Source organism: Lissotriton helveticus, chromosome 5_1 (genome assembly GCF_964261635.1).
Source record: "Lissotriton helveticus chromosome 5_1, aLisHel1.1, whole genome shotgun sequence".
Classification (NCBI taxonomy): Eukaryota; Metazoa; Chordata; class Amphibia; order Caudata; family Salamandridae; genus Lissotriton; species Lissotriton helveticus.
Genome location: NC_136065.1, coordinates 1,885,642,785 through 1,885,669,616, shown reverse-complemented (window position 1 = coordinate 1,885,669,616; position 26,832 = coordinate 1,885,642,785). Strand labels below are relative to the sequence as shown.

At 48.3% G+C, this 26,832-nt stretch overlaps 1 protein-coding gene across 1 annotated transcript in view; it reads right to left on the bottom strand.

The window, feature by feature from the left end:
* Positions 1-279: 279 nt before the first annotated feature.
* Positions 280-26,832, bottom strand: part of CCR10 (C-C motif chemokine receptor 10) — a 188,405-nt gene continuing 161,852 nt past the window's right edge. Inside the window, exon 2 of the mRNA XM_078641405.1 lies at positions 280-1,572. Coding sequence (XP_078497531.1) covers positions 484-1,572 — 1,089 coding nt within the window. The 3' untranslated portion in view covers positions 280-483. The remainder of the gene's footprint in view (positions 1,573-26,832) is intronic.

Sequence of the window (26,832 nt, the reverse complement as noted above, 5' to 3'; positions counted from 1 at the left end):
AATCCTCCTGAAACTTCAGAGGCTTCACTTCAGACACGATGCAGGAGGTAAGTGTTATGTTTTTATATAATGTTTGGTGCATGCATGTATGTATGAATGTATGTGTATTTGTGATTGTGTGATGCGAATGGGTATATGCGTGTGCACGTGAATGCATGGGTGTGCGTGCACGTACGCCCCCCCCCCGGGACCCCATTATACTCTAATTGCCATTCACCACTGCTCACATGTAACCTAGGATGCCTGTCGATAACACTACTTCCTCCTATGCCATTCTCCTCCTTGAAGGAGACGTAGAGTTTAAATGGGGCAAGCGTGAAACCACCCAACAATGGGTACCCAAAATTACACATCTGAGTCACCTTCACAATTGTTGCTGTGGAATGTTGTAGTCTGCAGCTGTCCCTGGAAAATCTTTATCCGGAAAAAAATGTAATCCAATAGACGATGTGTAATGTGTCTTTTTAAGAGAAGACTGCCAACCTACATGGTAAAACTGATGGAGTCCATGTGAGTAGAGGATGAGTATCGTTTACTGCTGCGCTGGCTCTCTGGTTGCTTGAAGCTTCCAAAGCGACCTTTGCAGCCTACATTCTTCATCATTTGCAGAACTTCCTTACGGAACTTGACACCAACAAAAGCGTAGAGCACGGGGTTGAGGCAGCAGCGTGTGAAGGCCAGGCTGCTGGTGACAATGATGGCGATGTCCCTCTGCTTGCTCTCCTTGCAACTCATTTGCCGACTCCACAGGAAGTCAGTGGTTTCCAGGAATGTGACTAGGTTGTAGGGCAATTGGAAGATGAAGAAGACGACCACTAAGGAAATGATCACCTTCAAGGCTTTGTGCTTCTCAAAGTTCCTAGCCGCCAGAAGGGTCTTGATGATAACTGAATAGCAGAAGACCATCAGGACGAATGGGATCAGGAAGCCTAGAGTCACCTGTGTGACATTGGTGAGCCCTTTCACCACCTTAGTGACGTCTTCGGTGAATATCATTCTACACAGGTGGACGCTATCCCGGAGCTCTGACCTGCTATACACAAACTGGGGGAGAGTCAGGAAGACAGAGAAGAGCCACACAGTAACCGAGATGACCTTGCTGTAGTAGGCGGTCTTCAGGCGCAGTTTCCGCGCTGACGTTGCTCGGACGATCATGATGTATCGATCGACACTTACACAGGTCAGGAAGAGGAAGCCGCTGTAGAAATTGATGGTGTGCATGCCCTGAAGAAGCTTGCACATCCCGGTGCCGAAAACCCAACCATGGATAGAGCTGATGGCGATGAAGGGGAAGGTCATTAGCAGGAGAAGGTCAGACAGGGCCAGGTTGAGCAGAAAGACATCAGTCATTGATTGTATCTTGCGGTAGTAGAGGTATGTGGCCAGAACCAGGCTGTTGCCCACAATTCCCAGCACAAAGACCACAGAGTAGATGCAGGGCTGGTAGACTCTGCTGAATTCTTGGATGTCATTCTTCTCGCATCTTTCTGGCAGTGAACTGTAGTCTATCGAATAATAATCTTCATCATAAATGGTCGAAGAGGGGCCTTCTTCCCAGATAGTGCTGAAGCTCTGTAGAGAAAGGAGACATGGTAGGGTTGCTGTTACTCAAATAGTGTATCTTGCATTGTCAAATTTGGCTGATGACCCATTAACACTTAACAGACTGCTAGGTGCTTGAGATCACGGCATAATCAGGTTTCTCTTTTTTATTCAAAACAGAGCAGCCCATGCAAGCTGAGACATGTCTCTTTTCCGCCATACACGAAGGTGTTTCTCACTCTAAAACATCCTCCGTGCACCACAGAAGCTTCGAATACACATGAGCTACCTACGGCTTCACCATAGGTAGCTCACTATATAGATTATTTCTGTATCTCTTTCTCTTGCTCTCTTTCTTAAGCACACCTACATGAGTTGCACTCTCTCTCTATTTTTCTCTTCCCAAGAACCAACTGCTTTAAAAAATGCTGGGCAACATATCAGAGCCAAACACTCCCAGAGTCTGTAGAAAGTGACAACAAAACTGGATCAGGCAACTAAAAAAAAAAAACAAGCTTGCCAAGGCGAAAAGGTCCCTTCGGAGGTCAGCTTTCTAGTCTTCCTGCTCTCTGGAAACTTTCACACTCTTACGCACTTCAATGCACAGGGACAGCCAATCAGGCGTAAGCAGGTCCCTGTCATTCATCCAGCAATCTGTTACCTCACCCTCCATTGCATCACTTTTCCTTCCGCTAAGCGATACCTTCTCTGATGCTTGCAAAATCGATGTTTGGACTTGAATACCAATGCAGTCACATTGCTCCAGTTTGCATTCTTGCATACTTATAGGTCTACACACAAATTCCCTTCCTGTCCTTTTACTAGTCGTTGAAATAGCCATTTTCAGTTGTATGTCAGAAAATTATATATGGAAATATTACCTAACACAAATATCCAGTCCTAAATATTGTTTGCTAGAGTATTGTCCCATTTGGTGTAGATTGTCAATCAATATCACCAATCGTTGATATTTCAGTAGATGTTATTCAGGACACAATATTTATGTCAGAAGATATTATGATGACAACCGTATTCTAGTTCTACACCCGTTTTTTTTATTTCAACCAATTTTATTAAGAGATTTTTATACATACAGTACAGTATCTATACAATGAGGGTAATACAGCTGTGTATTTAACGCCGTTGGGGTTACATTAGGCGTGTTGCAAGATCACGGTAATGGTCTGTGTATGCGCACCTGCGCGATGTTCTGATTAGGCTAGTTCTGGCGAGCTTCAGTACTACCCTCAGGTAGAGGGAGTTGCAGGAATAGTAGGAAAGAGAGAAAAGTGGTAGGGGAGTGGGGAGGACAGGTCCTTTAGCTTTGTTTACCCCGTGCCAGGGCTTTATCATGTAACGGTGTGTGTTGCTCACGGTGGTCTGAAAGGGACTAGGTGTTTGTCTAGGGCGCTCCACATCTCCCCTCTTGCTGAGTGGTTGGGTGAGTAGTTTGCTGTTATATTGTCTGCCCCCCTAAGAAAGGTAACCCAGTTGAGCCAGCTTTTGAAGGAGGCCTTCCCGGTGACCTTCCAGTTTGTGAGGATTGTTTTCACCGCTGCGGTGAGCAGGAGGTCGATCAGGTCTCTGTCCTCCTTTGTTTGGGGCTCAGGAGCCATGAAAGCGGTGATTAGCCCTATGAAGTTATCTTGTATGGGGTAGCCTACTACGGTGTTTATGAATTCTCTGACTTTGGTCCAGAATGACTTTACTTTGGAGCAGTTGAGGATCAGGTGTGCTACATCCCCCTTCTCCTTGTGGCAGTTCCAGCCCATGTCGCTCTCTCTGATCCCGGCCGCGGCTAGGCGGGCCGGAGTCCAGAATGCTTTGTGGAGTAACCAGTATTTGGTTTGTGACAGTTGTGGGGTGACTTTATTTTTGAGTGCTGAGTTCCACAGGGAGATTTTTTCCCTGTCGCTGAGGCTTCTGACTAGTAGGGATTCCCAGGATTCTAGGGCTTTGGCACTCAGTCTCGTTTTTACCGGGCTAAGTAATTTGTAAAGGTGGGCTGTCTGGTGGCCAATCTTGTTTAGGCTCGTCATGTATTCGAGGATGGATGGGATCTCTTTACTAAGATTTGCCCTAGAAATTGCCGCTTTGATTTTTAGGAAGGCGTAGAACTCCACGTCTGGGATGTCGTGTAGGTGCTTGATTGTGTCGAAAGTGAGTGGTGAGTCAAGTTTCTCCAGCTGGTGGGGGGAGGAGATCCCCCGTTTGTACCAGGCCTTCATGTCTTGTGTCCTATCTTTGTATTTTATCCTAGTGTTGTGCCATATGGATTCCCATTTTGTGTGTCTAATGCCTTGTTCCAGTTTCTTATCTACCTTGAGGAGGGCGGCCCTAGTGTTCTTGAGTATGGTGTTGTCGGCTTCCGGATGTCTGTTTGCTTTCAGTATGGCTATGGGGTCGGGGCCTTCTAGGGAGGCTTTCTCCAGTGTCAGTCACACTGGCGTGTACTCTTGCTCCGGAACCCGCAAAATAAATGTCACAGGCTTGGGTGGATGGGTGCCTGCATCTTACATATAATTTTATTTAATTTAATGTATTTGTAAAGCGCCGTTTTCTTGTTGATGGTTGATACATGGCACTCATATGACAGTCTTTAGGAGTAATGCAAATATGTGGCGGATATTCTGACAATGAATCCGACTTTGGGCTCTCCATTATTGCCTGGGAGATGTGCTGTGAAAAAAGGGGTGAGGAAGTGCTGTAATTGGGTACGGCTAACATGATGGCCAATCAGGGCCATCTCCATCTATTTATCAAACAAAATAACTAGTACAATAAATGTTCCTGCTAAATCATACTATGGGACAATTAGCCAGCTAAAAGTACTAGTTTGTTTTCACCCGCATATACTTTTTTTTAAAGCCTTCACCATACCGCTGCTGGAGGTGAAGTCGGACAATTTCTCCCATTCTCTAGCTATGTCCGCCCTGGGGATATTTCTGTGTTTCTTTCTTTTTGATCCCTTTGAGAAATCATGAAGGTTCGGAAGGTACCAAGATTCAGAACAGTGTTGTTATGAAGATCCAGTTTTTGCAGCTATATAGGGACAATCCCAGAAAATCCCTTGAACACAGTACAAAGGCTACTGCATGTCCTAGTTATTTCATGGTATTCCTCATCATGTTCTTTGTCGCATTTGTTAGCTTTGCGATTTTCCTGTACCTGCAGATACCCACTGCCCCACCCCCCAAACTTTATCTATGTCTTTCCTAGCTCCCATTTTAGGCCTCTTCAAGTTATGTCCAACTTCTACTGTCCTACTATCCCTTCTCTTCCCTAATTCTGTCCTGACCCACAGGGATTAGCAGAATCTGGGAAAGTGTGTACAGGAGCCTCTTACCAAGGACCTCATGCAGTTTTTAGTAGCCCACCTTAAAATCCTTCAGGAGTGACATACTCCTGCCTGCTAAGTAGGGGCCAGATGTACGTAGGTAATCATTTGTGATTACTAAATAGCGAATTTTTGTGATTTGCTATTTGGACATCGCCAACACTTATGTACAAATATGTGCTTTACACATTTTGCAATTCCCAGTGGGTCGCAAATAGACCTACCTTATTAATAATCCTTGAGGTAGGTCTCTGTTTGCGACTCTTTGGGAATTGCAAAAATAAAAGGGATGATGGCCTGCTGGGCTCAGAAGACCACTGTGTCTTTGATTGCTTTTAAATAAAGCAATCTTTTTTTTTTTATGTAGCCCATTTTTCTTAAAGTAAACAAGATGCATTTCAAAAAGAAAAATGAAAAGTTTTCTTTTCATTTTTTAAGAATAAACAGTGGTTCCTAGGACCATTGTCTGCCCTAAAAAAACTTTTTGCGGACCCATCCCTATTTGCAAATACGTTACCACCTACTTGAAGTAGGCAGTAAAATGCAAATGTTTTGGGACTGCATTTCGGTCACAAAAAACCAGAAAAAATGGAATCAGTACTGACTTCTGTGCTTGTCAAAACTGTATGATTCAAGGCAAATAATTAACTTCGAATAGCCTCCTTTTTTAGGTGGAACCTGCGACAGCACATACTCTCTCGCTTACAAGACGTTATTGTTTACAATAAAGGACTTGGAGCCCGCCCATTACTTACCATTTGTTAGCTCAGTGCCATTCTATTTGCTGTCTCCAAGTTGGCCAGTGCAGGTCCAGTGTCACTTCTGTTCCTTTTGGTGGAGCATGGACCAAGCACAGATTGATTTAACTTAATCAGTACCCGTCTGCTGCTTGCTCTGTCATTGAGGTACCATTTATTCTTTCTCTTCCCACCCATCCCTTCTCTTTGTTGCTGTCCCAATCTGGTGCTCCCCCCTCCTCCCTCTGTGCCTTCCTTATGTTGCCCTCCAAGTTTTTTTTAACATATTACACAGCAGCACGGGCTGCTATGCAACTAGTCTTACAAAAAAGCTCTATGATGCGGTCAGCGCTGCCCATGTCATGGTGTTTTTTCTTGACATTTAACCATGTTGCACAGTAGCCCATGCTGCTGTGCAACATGTTTAAAAAACACATTGACAAAGCCAATAGATCTCATATAGGCGAGACATATTCGCTTTGCCAATGCTTTTCTTTATTACCACATATTAGCGCACTTTTAAATACTTGAGTTCAGGATGTGCTCTGTAAAAGCACCTCTTATATTTGATTTAATAGACTGTAACATTGCTCCACCTATAATACGAATCTAAGACAAATGAAGGGTTTACATGATTACAGATTTGCTAATGGCATTGTATGTTGGGGGGGCAAGCCATGAATGTTTCCAAAAACTTTTAATAAATGTCTGTATGTGGCGTGATCTGTACTAAGGTGAAACTCTTCAGCGTGTTAAAGAAACACACTTTTTTGAATTTCGAAGAGATTGCATAATATTTTTACAATATGCTGTTGCACGATATACATGCCAAATGTTTTCATGGCTTGAATTCTGCACGAACTCCCAGAGCCAAGCCAGACCCATGGCTTGACTCTGCCTATGTCTGCCCTATTAATTTGCTTACAGCCCTCCTCTATTTACGACTCAGGCGTAGCAGATGGGGCCTTTTTTTGAACAACAGTGGTCCTGGGAAGAAGGAATTTTTGCAAACAATAAATATAGACTCAATCGTAGCTATATTGAAATGACATGTCCAGCTGGACAGAGGTCTAATATTTACTTAGGACAAATGGAAATAATTTTTTTTCACAACAATACACAAAGTGGGGTACAAGCCTGTGACCTACTGAACCCAGGAGAAGAGTTTACAACAAGGAAAGCGACTTACAAAGGGCTTTAGGCAAAGCTTTACGGTTTGTTGTGCCTGTTCAAGTGAACAATGTCAGGAAGGGCAACAAATCGCTTCATACACCTCTACAATTTAGGTACACACAGGGTTTCAATTGTATCAGGTGTCTCAAGTGTCGACAGCGTTTCGATCTGACTTATAATTTGCGGATCATCATCAGGACATTACATATTATGCCTAATACGTAAGAAAAGCCTCAATTGCCGGGGGATTGGCGGAATGTAATTCAGCTCGCCCTGTCAATTGCAGAGAAGTCCGGTAATTAATTGCCGGCAGGGAATTAGGATGCGGTACCATGTAGCTACCCCGGGTCGATGCGAGTAATATATCGTATTACTCGGAGGAAGATGAGCCGGCGCGATGGCCGGTCTGTTGGAATCACTAGCTGCACAATGGCGGGATCTGGAGTGTACACCTGATGATCCGCAAATTATGTTGTGTATTGTTGTGAAAAATGTTTATTTCAATTTGTCCTAAGTAAATATTAGACCTCTGTCCGGCTGGACATGTCATTTCAATATAGCTACGATTGAGTCTATATTTATTGTTTGCAAAAAGTCCTTCTTCCCGGGACCACTGTTGTTCAAAAAATACTTCCCAAGGTCCCTGGCTGATCCTTTTGGGTTCCCTTGTTGCTTTAAAATGTAACAGATGGGGCCATCAGTCACGTGATAAAATGATTTGTAAAAAGGTGGGGGCTAGAAACATGGAACCCTGAACACACACACTGATTTGACAACTCTACCATCATAGCTTTTTGTTGCAGAGATGAAAAAGAGAGCATGCAGTGAAAATACATTTAAAATAAGTGAGAACAGGACAAGGACAACAGGCCATTGTGTTGTAGGTGACTTTAGTCATGAGTTCCAAGAGAGGCCTACCATGCTCAGGAGCTATGGGTAGGGGCGCAGCTTAAGCAGGGGTGTTTGTGGCGTGACACCCCTCTACTGCATTCTTGGTTTGGTAGTTGGGTCTGAGAGTCCTAAGTCGGCTCTGCTATGTCAGTGCTGGTTTTCTCATCATTTTCATTTCACTAAGAGGTGTTAACTTGATTTGGATCAGGATCTAAAATATACATAGAGACCGGTTTACCAAAAATGTAATAAACCTGCACCTATAGAAACACTCCTTTAATGGATAGAAATGTATTACTTTGCAGAATGAGCTAACATCGGTAGCAGTAGGCTTTGAAAGATGCACTAATCTCGAGTTTCCGGGCACACTTCTGGCAATCAAACACCCAAAAGTGATAGGATGAATGTTTGCAAGTAAGCTAACCATTGGCAATCGCTCCAGATAGCGTTCCAACCCATTGCTTTTCTCCCACAGTGCCTCTCTAGACAGAGGCCCAGCTAATGCGAATCAATACTGAACCTGTTCCTCATGGAACAGTCCACCCTGAAGCCTGGTCCTCACCCCTCCATCCTGTGGCCCACTGCTTTTTTAGTCGGGAAATTTGAGATTCACACCCCTCGAATCTCACTGACTAAGCTACAACCCAGACTTTTATATCTTTAGCAAGCCTTCTCCCCTGTACCTTCACCTATTCCTGCTAGATGTGTGAGGTTGGTGATGGTCCAGGCTAGCGTCCACATTTTGCCATTTTCATCTTGGCTCTGTACTCACCCAGAGAGTTTATGGCATCGAAAACGATTTGATTCGACCTCGATGTTTCTAGTCTGGACATCCTTCTTGTTGCGTCATTGTGAGTGTTGGACTTTGGCTCTTAGGGCAGGTTCACCCCTAGACTTTTTGCTTGAAATGGTGACCTGGAGATGGTGATTTTTGGATTGTGCGCACTTTCACTGTGTCCCAGTGGAAAGTGCGTGCGCACTCTGAGTGCATGTGCTGAGCTAGGCCTGCCCGCCCATAGGAATGCATGGGGAATGTATGTGTCCCTGGTAGTTCCTGATGCGTGGGGTGTACAGGCTTGAGTCTGGTATGTGTGAACTCGTGAGAGTGAATGCTGCGAGATGGTGTATGCAGCAGGTATGTGTCTAGTAGGGAAGCACCATTTCTAGACATGGCTGTACGTGTGCTGTGAGGGTGCTGGCGTGTGATTGGCTGGAGCTGGCTGGCATGCCAGGCTCCAGGAAGTCTGGATGGGTCTGCCCGGTGGTGAGTGGGAGATTAGCATGAGTGATGTGTGGGAGGAGTGTACCTGTGTCCTGGATGGGCTGGGTTTTCCCCACACAATGCTGGCTCCGCCCCCCTGTGGTGTGTCTAATGACCCAAGCCCTGCCAGTGAATAGAGAGGGTGGTTGAGGTAAACAGAGTACTCAAGAACCAGCTGCGACTGGTTCCGCCCCCACTCTGCACCCTCAGACAAAGGGAAATGGTGTATAAAAATGGGGCTGTGTCCCCACAGATGTAGTTCTCTTCCAGGATCCTGAGGGGGCTGTTGCTGCTGCTGCTGGGCCAGAGGACCGCCACTTGGGGTGTCTCCCTGCCTGGAGACCCAGTGTGCTGGCTCTGGGCCCAGCCTTGCCCCCCTGCCCCCCCCCTGGAAGGACTTTTGGTGGACTCTGTTGTCCCTAGCGCTGGTGAGCGCTTCCTGATTTTCCTAGCGCCTGGGAGCGCTTCGTTTTGCTTATAGCGCTGAGCGCGCTTTATTGCGACCCCCTAGCGCTTGGGAGCGCTGTTGTTTTCAGCCGGTGCCCACCCGGCGTGTGCCCGCTTGATTGGCCGATTTTTGAAGTCCCCTGGCGAGTGCCCACCTCGCCAGGGACCTGGCCGCCATAACGAGTGCCACCTAGCGCTGTGTTTGAAGAGCCGGTGCCCACCCGGCATTGCCCCTCGAAGATCACCGCCGCAGCCCAGGGGCATTTGAATCGTTGCCGGGCCGCTGCCTTGTGCGACCCGGAAGTGCCGCCTCCACGTCTCCAGGGCCGCGCTACTACTGGCTGCCCTCAGCAGCGCGACCCGGAAGTGCCCGCGACTCGCCTGGTTGTAGGCGGGACTTCAGGCAAAGGAAGGAGGAAGCCAGAGCCTGCCGGGAGCCGACCCCGGGATCCAGAAAGCGAGGAGAGAAGCCGGCGTCTTCCCTTGTTCCCCCCCCGGGCTCCCAAAGCGAGGGAGAGCCCAGGAGAGAGGGAGAAGTGCTTCAGGGAGCGAGGCTCCCGTGTGAGGAAGAGAGCCCCGCCCGCTGCCACTACCAGCACCCGGCCCCCAGAAGCAGGACCGGGTGGAGAGGAGACCGCCACCGAGAGGAGCTGCCTCGTGAGTCCCGGTGAGTGGGGCTTCGCCTTGGGGGCATTGGTGTCTCTAGAGTCCCCCGAGTGGGACTCCAACAAAGAGGGGCAGTCTTTCTTTGAGCCACGAGGGCTCCAGAAGGGGGCATAGTTTGTTTTGAGCCCTGAAGGCTCCACCAGTGGCCGCATTTTTACAGAGTCCAAGGGGCTCTTGGGGCATTTGTTCTACAGAGCCTGCGAGGCTCCCCAGCACCCAAGGGCATTGTTGGTTCTAGAGCCCTGAGAGAGGTTCAAAGGTGCCACATTCATGTTTAAGAGCCCAGCGAGGCTCAAGGGGCACACCTTCATTTCAGAGCCCTGAGAGGCTCCTTCCTTGCCCACATTGTTTTGGCCAGAGCCTGCGAGGCTCCAGCGGTGGCCCAACTCTGTTACACAGCTGCCCAGCACTTCGTGGGCAGCTGCCACGTTTAGGCCCTGACATTGGGACACAGGGACTGCCACAGGTGGTGGCAAATGTGGATTTTGCGCTATTGTGTTGCTGTTCCTTGCACCTCTGAATGTATTGTTTATGCGTCATGTGCCTTTACACCTCTGAATGAATGTCATGCATTGCATCATGTGTATGTTCTTACACCCCTACAGGTATTGTGATACATAGGTGGTTGTTTTCTCCCTAGTGCAGGTGGTGCTAGGGAGGTCCTATTACCAGTAGTTACTGGTTGTGTGCTATTTTGTGCTAAAGTAAATTTATATTCTATGTACTAAGTGCTATTTCTGAAAGTGCTACTTCTGATTCCTGACAGTGGTCCAGGTGGCCCTGTCTTGTAAATATCCCCCTGTAAATTCTGCCCGTGCCCCTGGCACATTGTAAAGTGTGTGTTTTATCTAATGTGTTTTGGTGTAATACAAAGGCTATTTTTATATAACCTTGTGTGGAGTTTCCTTTGTGGTGGGCCTTTGGTTGTTGTTGCTGGGGTGCGTGCGCAAATACTTAACTTACATCGCCTCCAAGTTTAGCCTTGCTGCTCGCGCCACGTTACCTAGAGGGTGAGTAGGGGTTATCTTGGCGTGTAACTCCCTTGCCCTGACTTGGGGGTGGTGGTCTCTGACTGACTTTGGCGAAAGCCCTGGCCAGCCGGGGATCCCATTTCCAACATTGGCGGCAAGCGGTGGGATAAGGATTTGTGTTTGCCTTGTACCTTGGTAGCGGCTGGCTGCACCACAAAACTCTGCATTTTAGATGACCACATTTTAGGGGATTGGTTTTTTTTTTGGAAGTTTCATATTTTCTTCTCCTGAAGGTATCATTGTGCAATTGTGTCAGTACATTTGTCCCCTACCCTGCGCCCAGAGTCGGTACCTGTGTCACTTGTGGTCAGGTTGAGGAATCAGGGGTGGTAGAAACTGCCTTACCAGTCCGAGGGGAGGGTTGTGTGTGGATGAATGGTGTGTGGCACTAGGCAAGTGAGTGTGAGTTCTCTGGGGTAGAGAGCTTGCTGATACCTTTGTGAATTGTGTACTCCTGTGTTAGCTCAGACCCCTAGGTTCCCTGTGTGATCCCTTCTCTAGAACGTCTGCCAGAATGGATCTTGTTTTTGATTTCAGTGATCTAGATACCTACAGTACGTGGGAGCTGGTAAGGTTCTGTGAGGAGAGAGACCTAGGGAGGGGTGAGTCAAACTGGTACGACCTTAGGGACCGCCTGGTCAGATGGCACGATGGTCACTGGGATCGTGAGCGCAGTGAGGAAAGGGTCTGGGCCCCACACCAGGAGGGTGGTGGGTCTGTGGGGAGCCCTGAAGATTCAGAAGAGGAGGAAGAAGATGACAGCACCTGGACGCCAGTAGAGAGTAGAGACCCCATAGATAGGGAGTCCCTTGCTGGGTCCAGTGTAGGAGGCAGCGCCTCATCCCTTTCCCTGTCCCCAGAGGAGCTGGAAGATAGGAGGAGAGAAAGGGAGCACCAGCTGGCTTTAGAAAAGCTCAGGTTGGAGCATGCCCAGGCTATGGCGCAGCTGGAGCTTAGGAAGCAACAGCTAGAGACCGAGATGGTCTTAGCGCAGGAAAGGATAGAGGAGGCTGAGAGGGCCCCCACCAGAGGCAAAGTAGCTCTGGAGGATAGACTATCCCCTGCGCGCAGTTTTAATTTTCTGGATTCCCCGGGGAGGGCTGAGTCCAGTGGTGGCAGCTATTTAGACTTCAGTACAGACAGTCCCCTACCCCGTGCCCAACGTATGGTCCCTTGTTCCCAAGAGGAGGAGTTAAGGTTAAAGTTCAGGGGCAGTAGGAAACCGCCTCAACAGAAGTGGGTTTTTTTTGTGGATGACTGTTCTGATGCAATGTGGGATTGGCTGGCGGCTAGCTCGGATGATGAGAAAGACGGAGTACTGAATATGTTTCTCAAGGAGCAGTTGCTCAGTGTTGTTTGTCCAGAGTTGCGCCAGCACCTGTTGAAGTCTGAATCCCTTAGTCCTTGGGCGCTTGCTGAGGAAGCAGAGCGCTGGGAGAGTGATAAAGGTTCTCTAGGGTCATTAGGGAGTGACTCCAAAAGTAGTGGTTCAGGTATCTTCCAGCCCAGCGTGGTGGAAGAGGCTCAGTGTAGCCCAGCTAGGTCCCAGGATAGCGAGGAGGGTGTAGGGGCTCACTGCCTGGCTCAGTGGAGCAGGAGTGAGGGGGAGACCGAGGTTCCCCGGACGCCCGAAGCCCTGCCTCAGGACTTGGATGGTTTCTGTAGGGAACACCAGGTTGGGGACCTAGGCTGTCCTGTTAGTCCACTTGAGGAAGATCTCTTAGTGAGTAGAGGACCTGGAGCGTCTGTAATCAGAGCTCCTGTGGTTCTAGAGGCTGGCAGTACCGCTCCGGTAGGGAGGGTACAGGAGTCCAGCGTGAGGAGTGATTGGGGGATGAGTTTCCCAGTGGATGCACCAGTGGACCAGGGACTAGCCAGTTGGGCTAGATCTTCTTGGGGGGACCCGGGTGGCGCCACTTCTGGTCTAGGGGATCGTCACGCACTGTCAGGTGGACAGAGGGCGGGAGATCTGCGCCAGACAGACAGTCACACAACATATGTCTCATTTGTTAGCCTCAGGGGGATGGAGTGTAAGTCCCCAGAAGTCCTGGAGTGCCAGGCAATTGTTCCACCGAAGGTTGTAGACCAGAGGTTGGAAGGCCAGGTTCAGGATCAGCCTGACCTGAAGGGTAGGACGACTGTAACCAGTGTCCTGACCGGTTCTTCTTCCAGAGGAACTTCTCCAGGTGGGAGAGGGCAGACCTCTGGAAGGGGGTGCAGAGGGTGGGAGAGCCCACCTCTGACCCCGGTGCAACCTGAGTGGATAAGCCCTGGGTTGGAATGGCGTTCTAGGGGTACCCCTCGCAGAGGGAGGAGGAACCCTAGGAGAAGAGGTAAGGGGAGGAGAGCCTTCCCTGAGACTCCTGGTCCGCCTGAGGTTGTAGGCCCTAGGCTGGAGAACCAGTGGCAGTCTAGTCCTGTCTTGCAGACAGGAAGAGTGGAAAATGGCCGCTATGTGCCAGGGGTTACTACCCCCCGCTCTGCGAATTGGCATGGACCAGTGGCACCTGGGTGGCCCAGGGCCTGGTCCTGGCCGCGGACAACTTGGGAGTACCAGTGGGGTAGCCCAGTTGGTCCAGACAGTGTGTTTAGAAGGAATCCCATGGGTTCACCGTGGCGTAGAACAGGAGGGTGTCCCTGCGGTTGCGGGCCCGCGTCCGTGTTCTATCGCCCCAAGCAGGGAAGTCCATCACGGTGGTGATTGGTCTCCCCTGCGTTTTGGCTGGAAGGGGGTTATGTTGGACTTTGGCCCTTAGGGCAGGTTCACCCCTAGACTTTTTGCTTGAAATGGTGACCTGGAGATGGTGATTTTTGGATTGTGCGCACTTTCACTGTGTCCCAGTGGAAAGTGCGTGCGCACTCTGAGTGCATGTGCTGAGCTAGGCCTGCCCGCCCATAGGAATGCATGGGGAATGTATGTGTCCCTGGTAGTTCCTGATGCGTGGGGTGTACAGGCTTGAGTCTGGTATGTGTGAACTCGTGAGAGTGAATGCTGCGAGATGGTGTATGCAGCAGGTATGTGTCTAGTAGGGAAGCGCCATTTCTAGACATGGCTGTACGTGTGCTGTGAGGGTGCTGGCGTGTGATTGGCTGGAGCTGGCTGGCATGCCAGGCTCCAGGAAGTCTGGATGGGTCTGCCCGGTGGTGAGTGGGAGATTAGCATGAGTGATGTGTGGGAGGAGTGTACCTGTGTCCTGGATGGGCTGGGTTTTCCCCACACAATGCTGGCTCCGCCCCCCTGTGGTGTGTCTAATGACCCAAGCCCTGCCAGTGAATAGAGAGGGTGGTTGAGGTAAACAGAGTACTCAAGAACCAGCTGCGACTGGTTCCGCCCCCACTCTGCACCCTCAGACAAAGGGAAATGGTGTATAAAAATGGGGCTGTGTCCCCACAGATGTAGTTCTCTTCCAGGATCCTGAGGGGGCTGTTGCTGCTGCTGCTGGGCCAGAGGACCGCCACTTGGGGTGTCTCCCTGCCTGGAGACCCAGTGTGCTGGCTCTGGGCCCAGCCTTGCCCCCCTGCCCCCCCCCTGGAAGGACTTTTGGTGGACTCTGTTGTCCCTAGCGCTGGTGAGCGCTTCCTGATTTTCCTAGCGCCTGGGAGCGCTTTGTTTTGCTTATAGCGCTGAGCGCGCTTTATTGCGACCCCCTAGCGCTTGGGAGCGCTGTTGTTTTCAGCCGGTGCCCACCCGGCGTGTGCCCGCTTGATTGGCCGATTTTTGAAGTCCCCTGGCGAGTGCCCACCTCACCAGGGACCTGGCCGCCATAACGAGTGCCACCTAGCGCTGTGTTTGAAGAGCCGGTGCCCACCCGGCATTGCCCCTCGAAGATCACCGCCGCAGCCCAGGGGCATTTGAATCGTTGCCGGGCCGCTGCCTTGTGCGACCCGGAAGTGCCGCCTCCACGTCTCCAGGGCCGCGCTACTACTGGCTGCCCTCAGCAGCGCGACCCGGAAGTGCCCGCGACTCGCCTGGTTGTAGGCGGGACTTCAGGCAAAGGAAGGAGGAAGCCAGAGGCTGCCGGGAGCCGACCCCGGGATCCAGAAAGCGAGGAGAGAAGCCGACGTCTTCCCTTGTTCCCCCCCCGGGCTCCCAAAGCGAGGGAGAGCCCAGGAGAGAGGGAGAAGTGCTTCAGGGAGCGAGGCTCCCGTGTGAGGAAGAGAGCCCCGCCCGCTGCCACTACCAGCACCCGGCCCCCAGAAGCAGGACCGGGTGGAGAGGAGACCGCCACCGAGAGGAGCTGCCTCGTGAGTCCCGGTGAGTGGGGCTTCGCCTTGGGGGCATTGGTGTCTCTAGAGTCCCCCGAGTGGGACTCCAACAAAGAGGGGCAGTCTTTCTTTGAGCCACGAGGGCTCCAGAAGGGGGCATAGTTTGTTTTGAGCCCTGAAGGCTCCACCAGTGGCCGCATTTTTACAGAGTCCAAGGGGCTCTTGGGGCATTTGTTCTACAGAGCCTGCGAGGCTCCCCAGCACCCAAGGGCATTGTTGGTTCTAGAGCCCTGAGAGAGGTTCAAAGGTGCCACATTCATGTTTAAGAGCCCAGCGAGGCTCAAGGGGCACACCTTCATTTCAGAGCCCTGAGAGGCTCCTTCCTTGCCCACATTGTTTTGGCCAGAGCCTGCGAGGCTCCAGCGGTGGCCCAACTCTGTTACACAGCTGCCCAGCACTTCGTGGGCAGCTGCCACGTTTAGGCCCTGAGATTGGGACACAGGGACTGCCACAGGTGGTGGCAAATGTGGATTTTGCGCTATTGTGTTGCTGTTCCTTGCACCTCTGAATGTATTGTTTATGCGTCATGTGCCTTTACACCTCTGAATGAATGTCATGCATTGCATCATGTGTATGTTCTTACACCCCTACAGGTATTGTGATACATAGGTGGTTGTTTTCTCCCTAGTGCAGGTGGTGCTAGTGAGGTCCTATTACCAGTAGTTACTGGTTGTGTGCTATTTTGTGCTAAAGTAAATTTATATTCTATGTACTAAGTGCTATTTCTGAAAGTGCTACTTCTGATTCCTGACAGTGGTCCAGGTGGCCCTGTCTTGTAAATATCCCCCTGTAAATTCTGCCCGTGCCCCTGGCACATTGTAAAGTGTGTGTTTTATCTAATGTGTTTTGGTGTAATACAAAGACTATTTTTATATAACCTTGTGTGGAGTTTCCTTTGTGGTGGGCCTTTGGTTGTTGTTGCTGGGGTGCGTGCGCAAATACTTAACTTACATCGCCTCCAAGTTTAGCCTTGCTGCTCGCGCCACGTTACCTAGAGGGTGAGTAGGGGTTATCTTGGCGTGTAACTCCCTTGCCCTGACTTGGGGGTGGTGGTCTCTGACTGACTTTGGCGAAAGCCCTGGCCAGCCGGGGATCCCATTTCCAACAGTGAGTTTAACACGTATTATTGCAAACCGATTACTAACGTTGCTATGCAGTTGTATTTAGGTTCTTGCTATAAAATGCAGACTTACCCAAAGACAGGGCAGTAGAGGTGCCTCGCACTTGTGAGAGAGAGATTTCCCATCGCTAGCAGGTGGGACAATACTTGAGGTGTGGCGCCGCGGCCAGGGCGACTGACGCTGGAATCTGGGGACCACGGTTCTATCCCCGGCTCCAGCGGCAGGTTAGCCCAGCACCATGTGACTCTGGGCAATAGCTCGCTTAATCTTCCCGATGGCCCCCCAGCGCCTAGAGACCCTTACGGGTGATTGTGCGCTTTACAAATGTGGACTTTACTTTACTTTAAAAGCAGGCACCCCACTGCGGGCGAATGTCTACAATTTAGTATAAATTGTTTGACATTTCTGATTGGAAAGGAGGCAAAATGTGGAGACACAATAATGAAATATAACATTAATGCTTCTTAGACCCATGTCCAGAATAATGATGAAAAGTGCAGAAAAAGGACATCAAACTGCACTGTATTTATTTTTTAATAATCCTGAAAGTTTTGATCCCCTTTGTACACATCTTTCTTCAGCCGCATTTTGGGAGTCTCCAAGGGAAGGTCTTGCTCACTCTCACACATCTCTCAGCAGCCGATCTGCATCCAGAAGCAAGGATATCTGCACCTTCACATACCCAGGGCTGGCTTTAGGGCAGTGCGACCGGTGCAATCGCACTGGGCACTGACCTGGAGTGAGGGGGTGGGTGGTCAATGACCTCAGGAGGGGCTTTGTGTTTAGCAATAACGTACAATTTAAAAACACCAGCTCCAGAGTTCCTTGTGTGTCCAGCTTTCGGGCAGCAATAAAAATGTCAAGAAAACTCTTGTGATTATGTTCCTGTTGGAGCGAGAGATCAGAGATTTGTCTAGTGGCAGTTTTGACTCGCCATAAAGTAGCATAGAGGGTTAATATGCCTGTTGCAAATAACAGATCTGTATTTTATGTGGATAGCTGAGTGGATAAGGAAAGCAAGACTTTACCAGCCCTTTAAAACAAAATAAATGTTTGTGGGAGAGAGGCTATGATCAGATGAGGGGCACTTTTGCCTGGGTGGTAGTGAGGGAATCTGAAGGGGAGGTTATATTGGGTGGGGTGCCAAAAAAGATTGTTGCCCCGGGCACCACCAGCGCTAAAGCCGGCCCTGCACACACCTTTCCTCAGGATGGGCCTTCCATCTTTGTAACCTAACTGCACACCTTGAGTTGCAGGGGTTAGGAGTTCTTGTGCAACGTAAGTGACTTCGGCTAAGTGATGTCCAAGTAAAGACTGATTATGCACGTGCTCACTCCTCAGCCCAACCTACAACTCTGCTGATTATTAAAATGAGTGTGTACTCCAGTCAGTGCCTTAAGTGTTGTTAGAGTGCTCTAATAGCTGCCAATGTGCCTTCACTTCATTGGCTCCAGGCATGTCTCCTTCATTTCTGATATTCTTATACGCTGTCTATGTCCCCAGAAATTCAGGCAGAGATTGAAAATCTGTTGTAATTACCAGGATTTCCAAAATCTACTGATATTTGCCAGCTGTCCAAAATTTGAGAGGGACTAAGAAATTTGCACCTCAGGTTTCTGTAGTCAAGAGCAACGTGGTGTGTATCCAGTTACTGCAGCCCAAAAGTGGAGCTATGGAGCGGGTCCACACTTGTAGTGCTTAATTTGAGCAGGTGCTTTCAGGTGCTCAGCACCGGCACTTCTTTCACAGGGCCGGGACTACAATTTCTGACCCTGCAGGAGGTGGTCTCAATATTAATTGTTCAAATTCAAAATAAAAAGAATGACATACATTGCATGGTGACTGGCTGGTAAATGTTCATAGACAGGCCAGCATACGCCTGTACAGGCAGGCATGATTGTGTATCACTCCGTTAGTGATGATGTCATCACGCCGATCACAAATCCAAGAAGTCATCGACAAACTATGGCTTGCATTCAATTCCCTGAGTCTGCTGCACACTGCCACTGCCCGAGCCTAAGCCTCCCATTGGATAATTGTAGCTGGGGGCTGACTCATGACGGAGTTGAGACAAGGAAGCTGCAAGAGCGCAGTTGGAACTTGGGAGTGAGGGCTCTTGAGGAAGAATAAACGAAAGTAAGTGTGGACTTTCCACTTGCTGCGTAGCCAGAGTAGCATATCCTGCCGCCCTGCATTGCTGCTATCCTCAGCGTGCTTGATGAGGCTGTGGACCAACACAACTTTTGTGCGCCATGGCATCACCTGTAGAATCTGTGCGCTGCAACCCAGCATGGTAATTGCTGAGCGTGCATGAGTCCAGCAGGCACCACAGCCATACTTACTGGCATTGGCAGTATTACGGCTGGGGACAATGCCTGTGCTGTAGCAGGCAGGGTCACAGCAAGCTGCTGCCGATGCCGTCCCCATCCCTGGACCTACTAATTACAGGCAGTACTAGCAGTTACATCACCTGCTGTGCTCGAGCAGCCGTCTGTTCCGCAATAAACCCAGTCATTCCGCAAATGATTAATATATGCAAAAAAAGCATTTTCATTTGGTGTACATTTTGTTTTTGCACTCGGTGTAGGTAAGAAAGTAAAACATGAAATCATCCACTTCTTTAGGAATGATAACAGGAAAACGCAGAGTTCAAAATAGCAGGGACATGTGCAGGTTGACGACAGGGGTCACAGGCAGCAGCAGTGTTATAGATGAGAGAGAGAGCAGGAGTAAAGAGGAGAAAGAAACAACAGGAGAGGAAAGAGATAAGACGGAGCTAAGTAGAAGATAAGGAGAGCAAATAAGATACAAAGAGAAAGCAGCCATGATGTGAAGAAGAGAGCATTAAGAAGAGATAAGATAGAATGAAAGGATGTAGAGGACTGAACAGAGGAAAAAAAGCAGACACATGATAAAACAGAGACACAGCTAATCACTGCTAGATGAGTGATAGTAAAGAGCCAAGATCGAGGGGAGAGAGAGCAGAGCATGGATAGAAGTAAAGAGGGACGAGGGCAGGGCTAGAATGAATAGAGGGCAAATCAGAAATACAGGTAATAAGGTAACACACCAGGTGTGACAAAGATGATAGAAAACAATTAGAGAGGTGAGAGGATAGACTCTTAGAGCAAAGACTTAGGGGACAGATAACAGATCAAGGTTGGAAGATAGAGACTGAGGCAGTGAGAGTGTTGAAAATGGGGCTCACCGGAGGAAGAAGTGAGCTGTGGCCTCCTTGGCAAATTTTTGAGCACCTGCACTTCTTTTTTTTTTTTTACAAATTAAGCATTGATTTTTTGTGTTGCTTTTTGTGAGTCTGAACAATTGCCAGTTTCAAATAAGTGTAACGTGAGTCCGCTTTCGCTGTCTGTTTCTAAAATGAAAGTGATAGTAAGGTAGCGGGAATCTGGGGTACAGTGAGAGGTGGTAGTGCAATCCCATCAAACCATAAATGCCCTTTGTATGGAACAGTCAAAGCTATGTACCACATTTGTCATTTGCTGGTATTTGCACAACTGAGGTGCATGGACTTTAGCACTGCTCAGTTGAGCACACCCATCCTTAGTCAACATGGTTAAGGAAAATTACATAGACGCATACTTTTAGTTGCTTATTCATGTATTACTCATTTTAAGAAAGAATTGCAGTCAGTGGGCTTGGATGTACAGAGCCACAATGGAAAGGAATCAAAAGGATTGGGGAGAGGAGTTGGCCTAATGGCTAGGGCAGTCGACCTCAAATCTGGGGAGCATCCTGGGCAACTCACTTAGGGGCATATTAGCAAGAACCTCGTTAAAATTATTGCTGTTATAGCAGCAGGAAACTGCCGCTAAAACGGCGATAATGGGCTTGCTAATATTAATATGCATTATAGAATTCCAATAGTATCCTAGGTTAGATGTGCAGGACATCTAACCTGGGCTTCTATTGGAATTCTATAATGCATATTAGCAAGCCCATTATCGCCGTTTTAGCGGCAGTTTCCTGCCGCTAAACTGGCGATAATTTTAACGAGGTTCTTGCTAATATGCCCTTTGATCTCCCTGTGCCTAACAAAAAATCAATGTGTCCTCATGTAACGCAACTGGTGCTCGTGTAAAGTGCTCTGATACCCATACCTTTGGGTCAAGTTTGCGTCATATAAAACACCGTAAAATGAAAATAGAGATACTAGAAAAAGACACAATTAGTTGAAACAACTGATAAACCAATCATCACACTCTCTTTGGTGCAAAGCGGTAATTTTATTTTTTAGGTCTGTCTTGACATCACAGCTGTCGGCAGACCAGATGTGATTAAAAAGAGAGGTTTCATGAGTACTACAGAGAGGGACTGTGGCTCCACCCAAATGTTGGTTCACACGAATACAGCTTTTGATTTTGGCCAAAGCTGTGTGCTTTCACAAAAAGAGTGCTTACCTCGCAAGCAGCAGTGATCATTTGTTTATCTGTTTAGCTGTGCGAGCCAGGCCTCTTTCTCAAGTCAAGCAAATGTGTTACAACAGGATCTTGACTGGCAGCAGCACAGATGGGAGGAGGGCAGTCAGGAGGAATATGGTGTATTGGAGTCCCAGGCCCATTGGCGTACCGAAACTTGAGGGGGCCCCCCTGCCAAGTACGTGGAGGGGAACCCTCTGGACTCATTAAGGAGCTCTTCGGGCAGAGTACTGTGGTGAGGGGATCCCCTAAAACTTGGGGGTTCCCCCGCACTGCAGTGGATGCGGGGGCCTGTGTTACGCTACTGCCCAAGCCCCTCCCATTTACCTTCCCATCATCAACCTCAGAGGTACCTTAACATGGCAGTCCTTCAGAGAATGGTGTTTTTTCTTTCTAATTTCTAGTTTAAAGATTTATTGACTTGTATGAACTTTCCTGAAGCCTCTTGACTCCACTTTGCTTATTCCTTTCTACATTCCTGCCCACTGTCCTGTCAGTCATTACTTCATCAACCTTTACATTGGCGGTCATTACATGAAGGCACGTACATTAAGAGCACCTTTACATTGCAGTTGTTTACATCTACTTCGCAGGTAATTTGTAATTAAGTATCATTTCTAGTATTACATATTTTAATTTAAAAATTCAAATGAAATGAATAAATTTAATTTTTTTAATTACAATACTGTTATATTTCACTGACTTCACATTTATTTTTTATTATATACATGATTATTTAATGTATTTCAAATACAGAAGTTTTAAATTGCCGCTCACCAGAATCCTAAAAAAAAAACCTTACTGCCCCATTCCCTTAACATTAACTACCCTCCCCTGAATCCAAAAAACACTTACTACCTTGTAACACTACCCTTACTTGAAACCTAAAAATTCCTTACTAACCCTTAACACTAACCATTCCTTAACCCTAAAAACACTCTACTACAGCTTAGCACTCCTCTTCCTTAAATACTAAAACCTGCATATTATTCTTTAACTCCACCCTTCCTTGAACTCTGAAAACTCGTTACTACCTTTTAATGCTACCCATCCCTGAACGCTAAAAACCCTTACTACCCCTTACCACTACCATAACCAGAACCCTAAAAAATCCTTAAAACCCCTGAATGCTGACTCAGTGACTCGGCCTGCTAAAATCAGGTCTGACCTAAGGGAGAAATACTGAGAAAAACTGGAAACCATATGACTGATTTTCATAGTAATACCTCATTTCTACGACGACCCTCTGTCTGTTACTATAGCCACCTCCCCACTTGGTATCGAGAACTTTCAGGAAGACTGCTTAATTTGTGCCGGTGCTTTCCGGTGCTTAGCACCGGCACTTACTTAGCAGGGCCGGGTCTACGCATCTGCTGCTTGCACGTCACATTTGCATTATATTGTTGACTAGACTTAATTGATTAAATACTTCTCCTGACTGAATCGGTGCAGAGTGTTGTTCTCTAAGTCTCCCATGACCGCCTGAGCCATTCACATGGCATTGGCGCCACGGCCGTTAGCTGGTGGGCGGGAGACCGAGCGGGACACTAATAGGGCTGGATTAGAGAAGGGGGGGCCGATCGGCCCCCAAGCAGGCATGGCGGGGCCCGGCCCCTCCCACATCCCGTCCCTTTCGCGGTCGCTTGCCCCCCGCCCTCGCCCCGGAAGTAGTTGTGCACTTCCGGGGTGAGGGGGCGGGGCCGCGGCGGCAAAAGGGTTAAAAGCCTGGGGAGCGCGGGAAGCGGCCTCTTTGTGCCCGCGCTCCCAGGCTCGGTCCTCGCCCCACCGTGGGGCTGTGTAATTTTCTTTTGTTTTTGTCTTCCAGGTGTCAGCGGGGCCCTTTGGATACTCTTTGTATGGGCAGGCTGATGGCGGTGACCAGCGTTCGGGGATTTATCGGCGGCGTGATTATAATGGAGCAGCGTGATCCTGCACCGGAGCTGCGTGGTTCCAGGCGGCTTCCTGGAGACAAATCACTGCCTGGCCCATGGATCCAAAAAACGTGGATGGCACCTGGGAAGCTCCGCTGCGTGGGCGACATGATCTCTGGTGTATGACTGCATCGGAACGGACTGGAGTACATCGAGTTGGGTGTGAGTATCCACGCTCCTGCCTCGGGATATAAAAGTGCTGATTGGCTCATTTGGTTAAAGTCTAACGTTAGTAGCGCCAAGGTCGCCGGTTTAATCGGCCTATAATGTTGTTAGAGGGTAAAGCACGTTCTTTGCTGGGTGGATGTGTAACATGCTAATCGTACTCCGGAATGAAAAAAGATTTTCGTTTCTCACCAGTAATGTTTTTTGATGGAAAGTACTGTTTAAAGCTCTCTGTGTGGATGTGTAACATGCTAATTGTACTCCGGAATGAAAAAAGATTTTCGTTTCTCACCAGTAATGTTTTTTGATGAAAAGTACTGTTTAAAGCTCGTCCAGGTGAAGGTCCAGGTAAAGACTCCCGTTTCAAAGTGGCAACTGTGTTAGTGGTGCTTCTGGTGTTTATCAATATGAGCGCGTCAGGGCTAGACCGACAACTACCTCTATACAGACGTCAGACATGGCGCGATTGTAGTGTAATCATCAGATCAAGTGACGCATATAGGATGAGGGGGACTCCTAAAGCTTTTCAGAGCCAATAGGACGCCGAGTTCTTTTTCGAGGGCGTTTTTGTTTACTTTAAAGGCTGTCGCATTTCTGATTGCTCGTGAACATTCTGTACCAGACTTCATATTTTATAATGTTGAGTCCGATAACTGCCCAATTAAGATCATCAAGCACTCTTGGCAGCGGGGTAGCTAACCTACAGGGTTAGGACAAATCAAAATTACACCTGGTAGGTGACACCGAATAATTTTTGGCTTCAAATTGATTTTTAATTAGCTATTATAAAATACAAAGGGCCGAGTCCGTGCTTTAAGTGGGCCACTGGGTCCTGAGTACCTGTACGTATTTAATTTAAAAAACAAAGTAGTAACTACCATTTATTTATTTAATGCCATTAAACCCTCAAATTAAAGTGGAGGTAGCTCAGTTTCGTATTGCATTAAAAGGGGCGACCATAATAGGGCGCGACATTTTTCAGAGGGGAAAATTTATGCCACCATGGCCTGCGTGGCGCTTGTTCTTGTGCCTGAGTGTTTAGCACATTTTGCAGTATTATACGTCAGAGTGTACTTTGTTTTCTCTTGTGGTCTGCACGCCGGTCACTTTTCCGCCTGTGCACTTTCGGCTACCTATGTATGTCCGCAGCCCCAGCCTACCACGTGTTCATTTCACGTGCTCACCTCTGCTCCAGAATTGAATTATATGGCACAGAAGATACAGCATATTCATATTGTATTAATGAGATACAGGAATGTTTCACAGCCACATATTGTTTATTAAGCGACTTCCCTCTTTCTTCTCGCATAGGGGGGGAAGGATAACTTTTAACCCAGCACAGTTTGCACTGCCTTTTGCGAGATTCATGAACTACTCGTCTGCTCCATAGAACATTTTGCATAGATATGGAGGCAGGACACTGTTATCTGTGCATATTAGGGTTACAGCAATAAGTGGCTGTACAGGTATTTCTAGGATTTCGCCAATGCGTATGTATGGGATGCAGGTTTAGCAGTGGACTGCTTCTGAATGTGCTGCTCTGTGTGTGCGGTTGCACCTTATTATGGAGCCGGACGGGTGGGGTCTCAATGCCTTTTGGTGAACTCGGCGTTGTTTTGGGGCATGTGCCAGTATTTCCCATGATTGCTTAGTGTCACCGCGTATATGTATGTATGTAGCCGTACCACCACTTGTGACCTCAGAGCACAACATTGCACCAGGGTTCGTCAGCTCCTTTCTTTCTGTTCATGTGTGCATGTCCAGTGGGGACTAGGGACAGGGTGTGTGTTTATGTCTAGATGCATATGTGTAGTATATCTGTGTGTGCACACGTGCATGTATGGGGAGAGGAATGAAGATTGCATGGACGAAAGCCTGGAATGGGGTTTCTGTTTTGGCATACATGAAGCTATATCTAGCTGCCTGCGCTACCATCTAGTGGTCCAGTTTAAAAGTGCGGAATCATTTGTAATTTCATGATGGTCCGACGAGATAGATAGAGGGGTAGCTAGCATGATTAAGGGGGGCTTTCTTCACATGGGGATGCCAGAATCTGCACTAATGATGGTGTTTGCATTACTCTAAGCGGTTGGTTTGATAAAATACCATTTAGATTTAGGCTATTGGTAAAGATGGAAAACATAGCAAGGAGATTTTATTGAGGGAGGTGAGCGCAAGACACACCGAGAATCATTGTCGCAGGCGCCGGGCTGGGTCTAAGCACCGGCAGTCTAAATTGGTCTTTAGCGGGCTCTGTTTTGAGCCCTATCACAGGTGCCCTGTTTTTCCAGACTGTAGGGACAACAGGAACTTCGATGTTACATTTTTAAAATTACGTAAGCTAAACATCCGGGCTTAGCATGGTGTGCTGCCTTAAATTGTGTTTTGCTGTTTCTGCCATTGCATCCAGATATATGATACTACAACAAGTAGCATCATACCTACAAGGTTTTCAAAGGTTGTCAGCTGGTGAATGCTCATAGGCCATGACGTCATGCCATAACTTCTCCACTAACGAGAAGTGAGCACACATACAGGCAACGAGTCCCTGTGTTTGTTTTTCTTTCTTCATCTACTGGCTGGGACGGGCCCAGAGCTCGGGATGGCTCGTGTATTGATATATGAATTATTGCTCATTCCTATGGGGGGTGCGTTGCACATTATACCTTTTTTCCTACAGCTAGTTCACGCTGATTGACGCAGATGACATACATTGAACTTGTATTGATGGTCGAATGTTGCTCAGTACTAGGGGGGGTGTGCGCCATATGGTTAACTGATGAACACCCAACTCTTCTCTTCTGCACTTTATGCATTACTGAATGCAACGAACCTTAGGTGACTAGGACTGCCAGGGCTTGGCCATTGGGACCTAAAAGGGAGTCCTCAGGTGGGTTTCTTATTGAAACTTGAGTGGGAATCCGAGGTGTTGCCACCCCTTTTGTCTGCATTGCATACGTTGTAGGTAGTGTTCCCCCTTCCTCCTGGAGATGAGTTGTAGGTGGTTTAGAAGGCCTTAAACATTGATCTAGCCGGATCAGGGAGCCTAATTATTTGAGCATAGTGTGAGAGGGTTGCCTGACATATAATCATCCAACTTTCTTTTCTCTTCTGAACTTTACGCATCACTGAATGCGACGGTAGGGACTGTCATGTAGGCCCCCCCCCCCTGCTCATCAGTGCGGAATGGCATTCTGCTGTGGAGTGTTAGTTTCTTGGAATTTTAGAAACACTAACAGTAGCAAGTCCCTGGGTCTGTTTTCTAGATGGGACGGGCCCGGGGCTCAGGATGGCTCTGGTATTGATGTTTTAATTATTGCTCATTTCCTGTGGTGGGTGCGTCACATGGTTATCTCATGAACATCCAACTCTTCTCGCATCACTGAATGCAGCCAGACTTAGGTGGCACTGACTTCCAGGGCTTTACCCTTTGACGCCCCCGGACCACGGTAATGCTACTTACCAACGGTAACATGGTAAAGTGGCTACGTAAGGGATATATCTATCGGGAATATTGACAATACTAGTTCTGGGTCACCTGTGTGCACTTGCGTGTTTACGTAACAGCATTTGGCACTTAATCCTTCCCCCCCCTGTTTTGTTGCCTAAGTAAGTCAGCCGTACCAAATGTCAGCCAGGAAATTGCCATTCCATAGTATGCCTGTTAGTTTCAGGTAATTTTCTCAGAGGACATATAGCACTCAAGGGACTCACTATAGTAGAGTGGATCTAAAGAGGAAGGTCGTGACCATGCCTAAATCCCATCTCTGATACTGCGGGTGCTCTTATATGGGCAGGAGGGTCGGACAGATGTGCATATGACCAGGG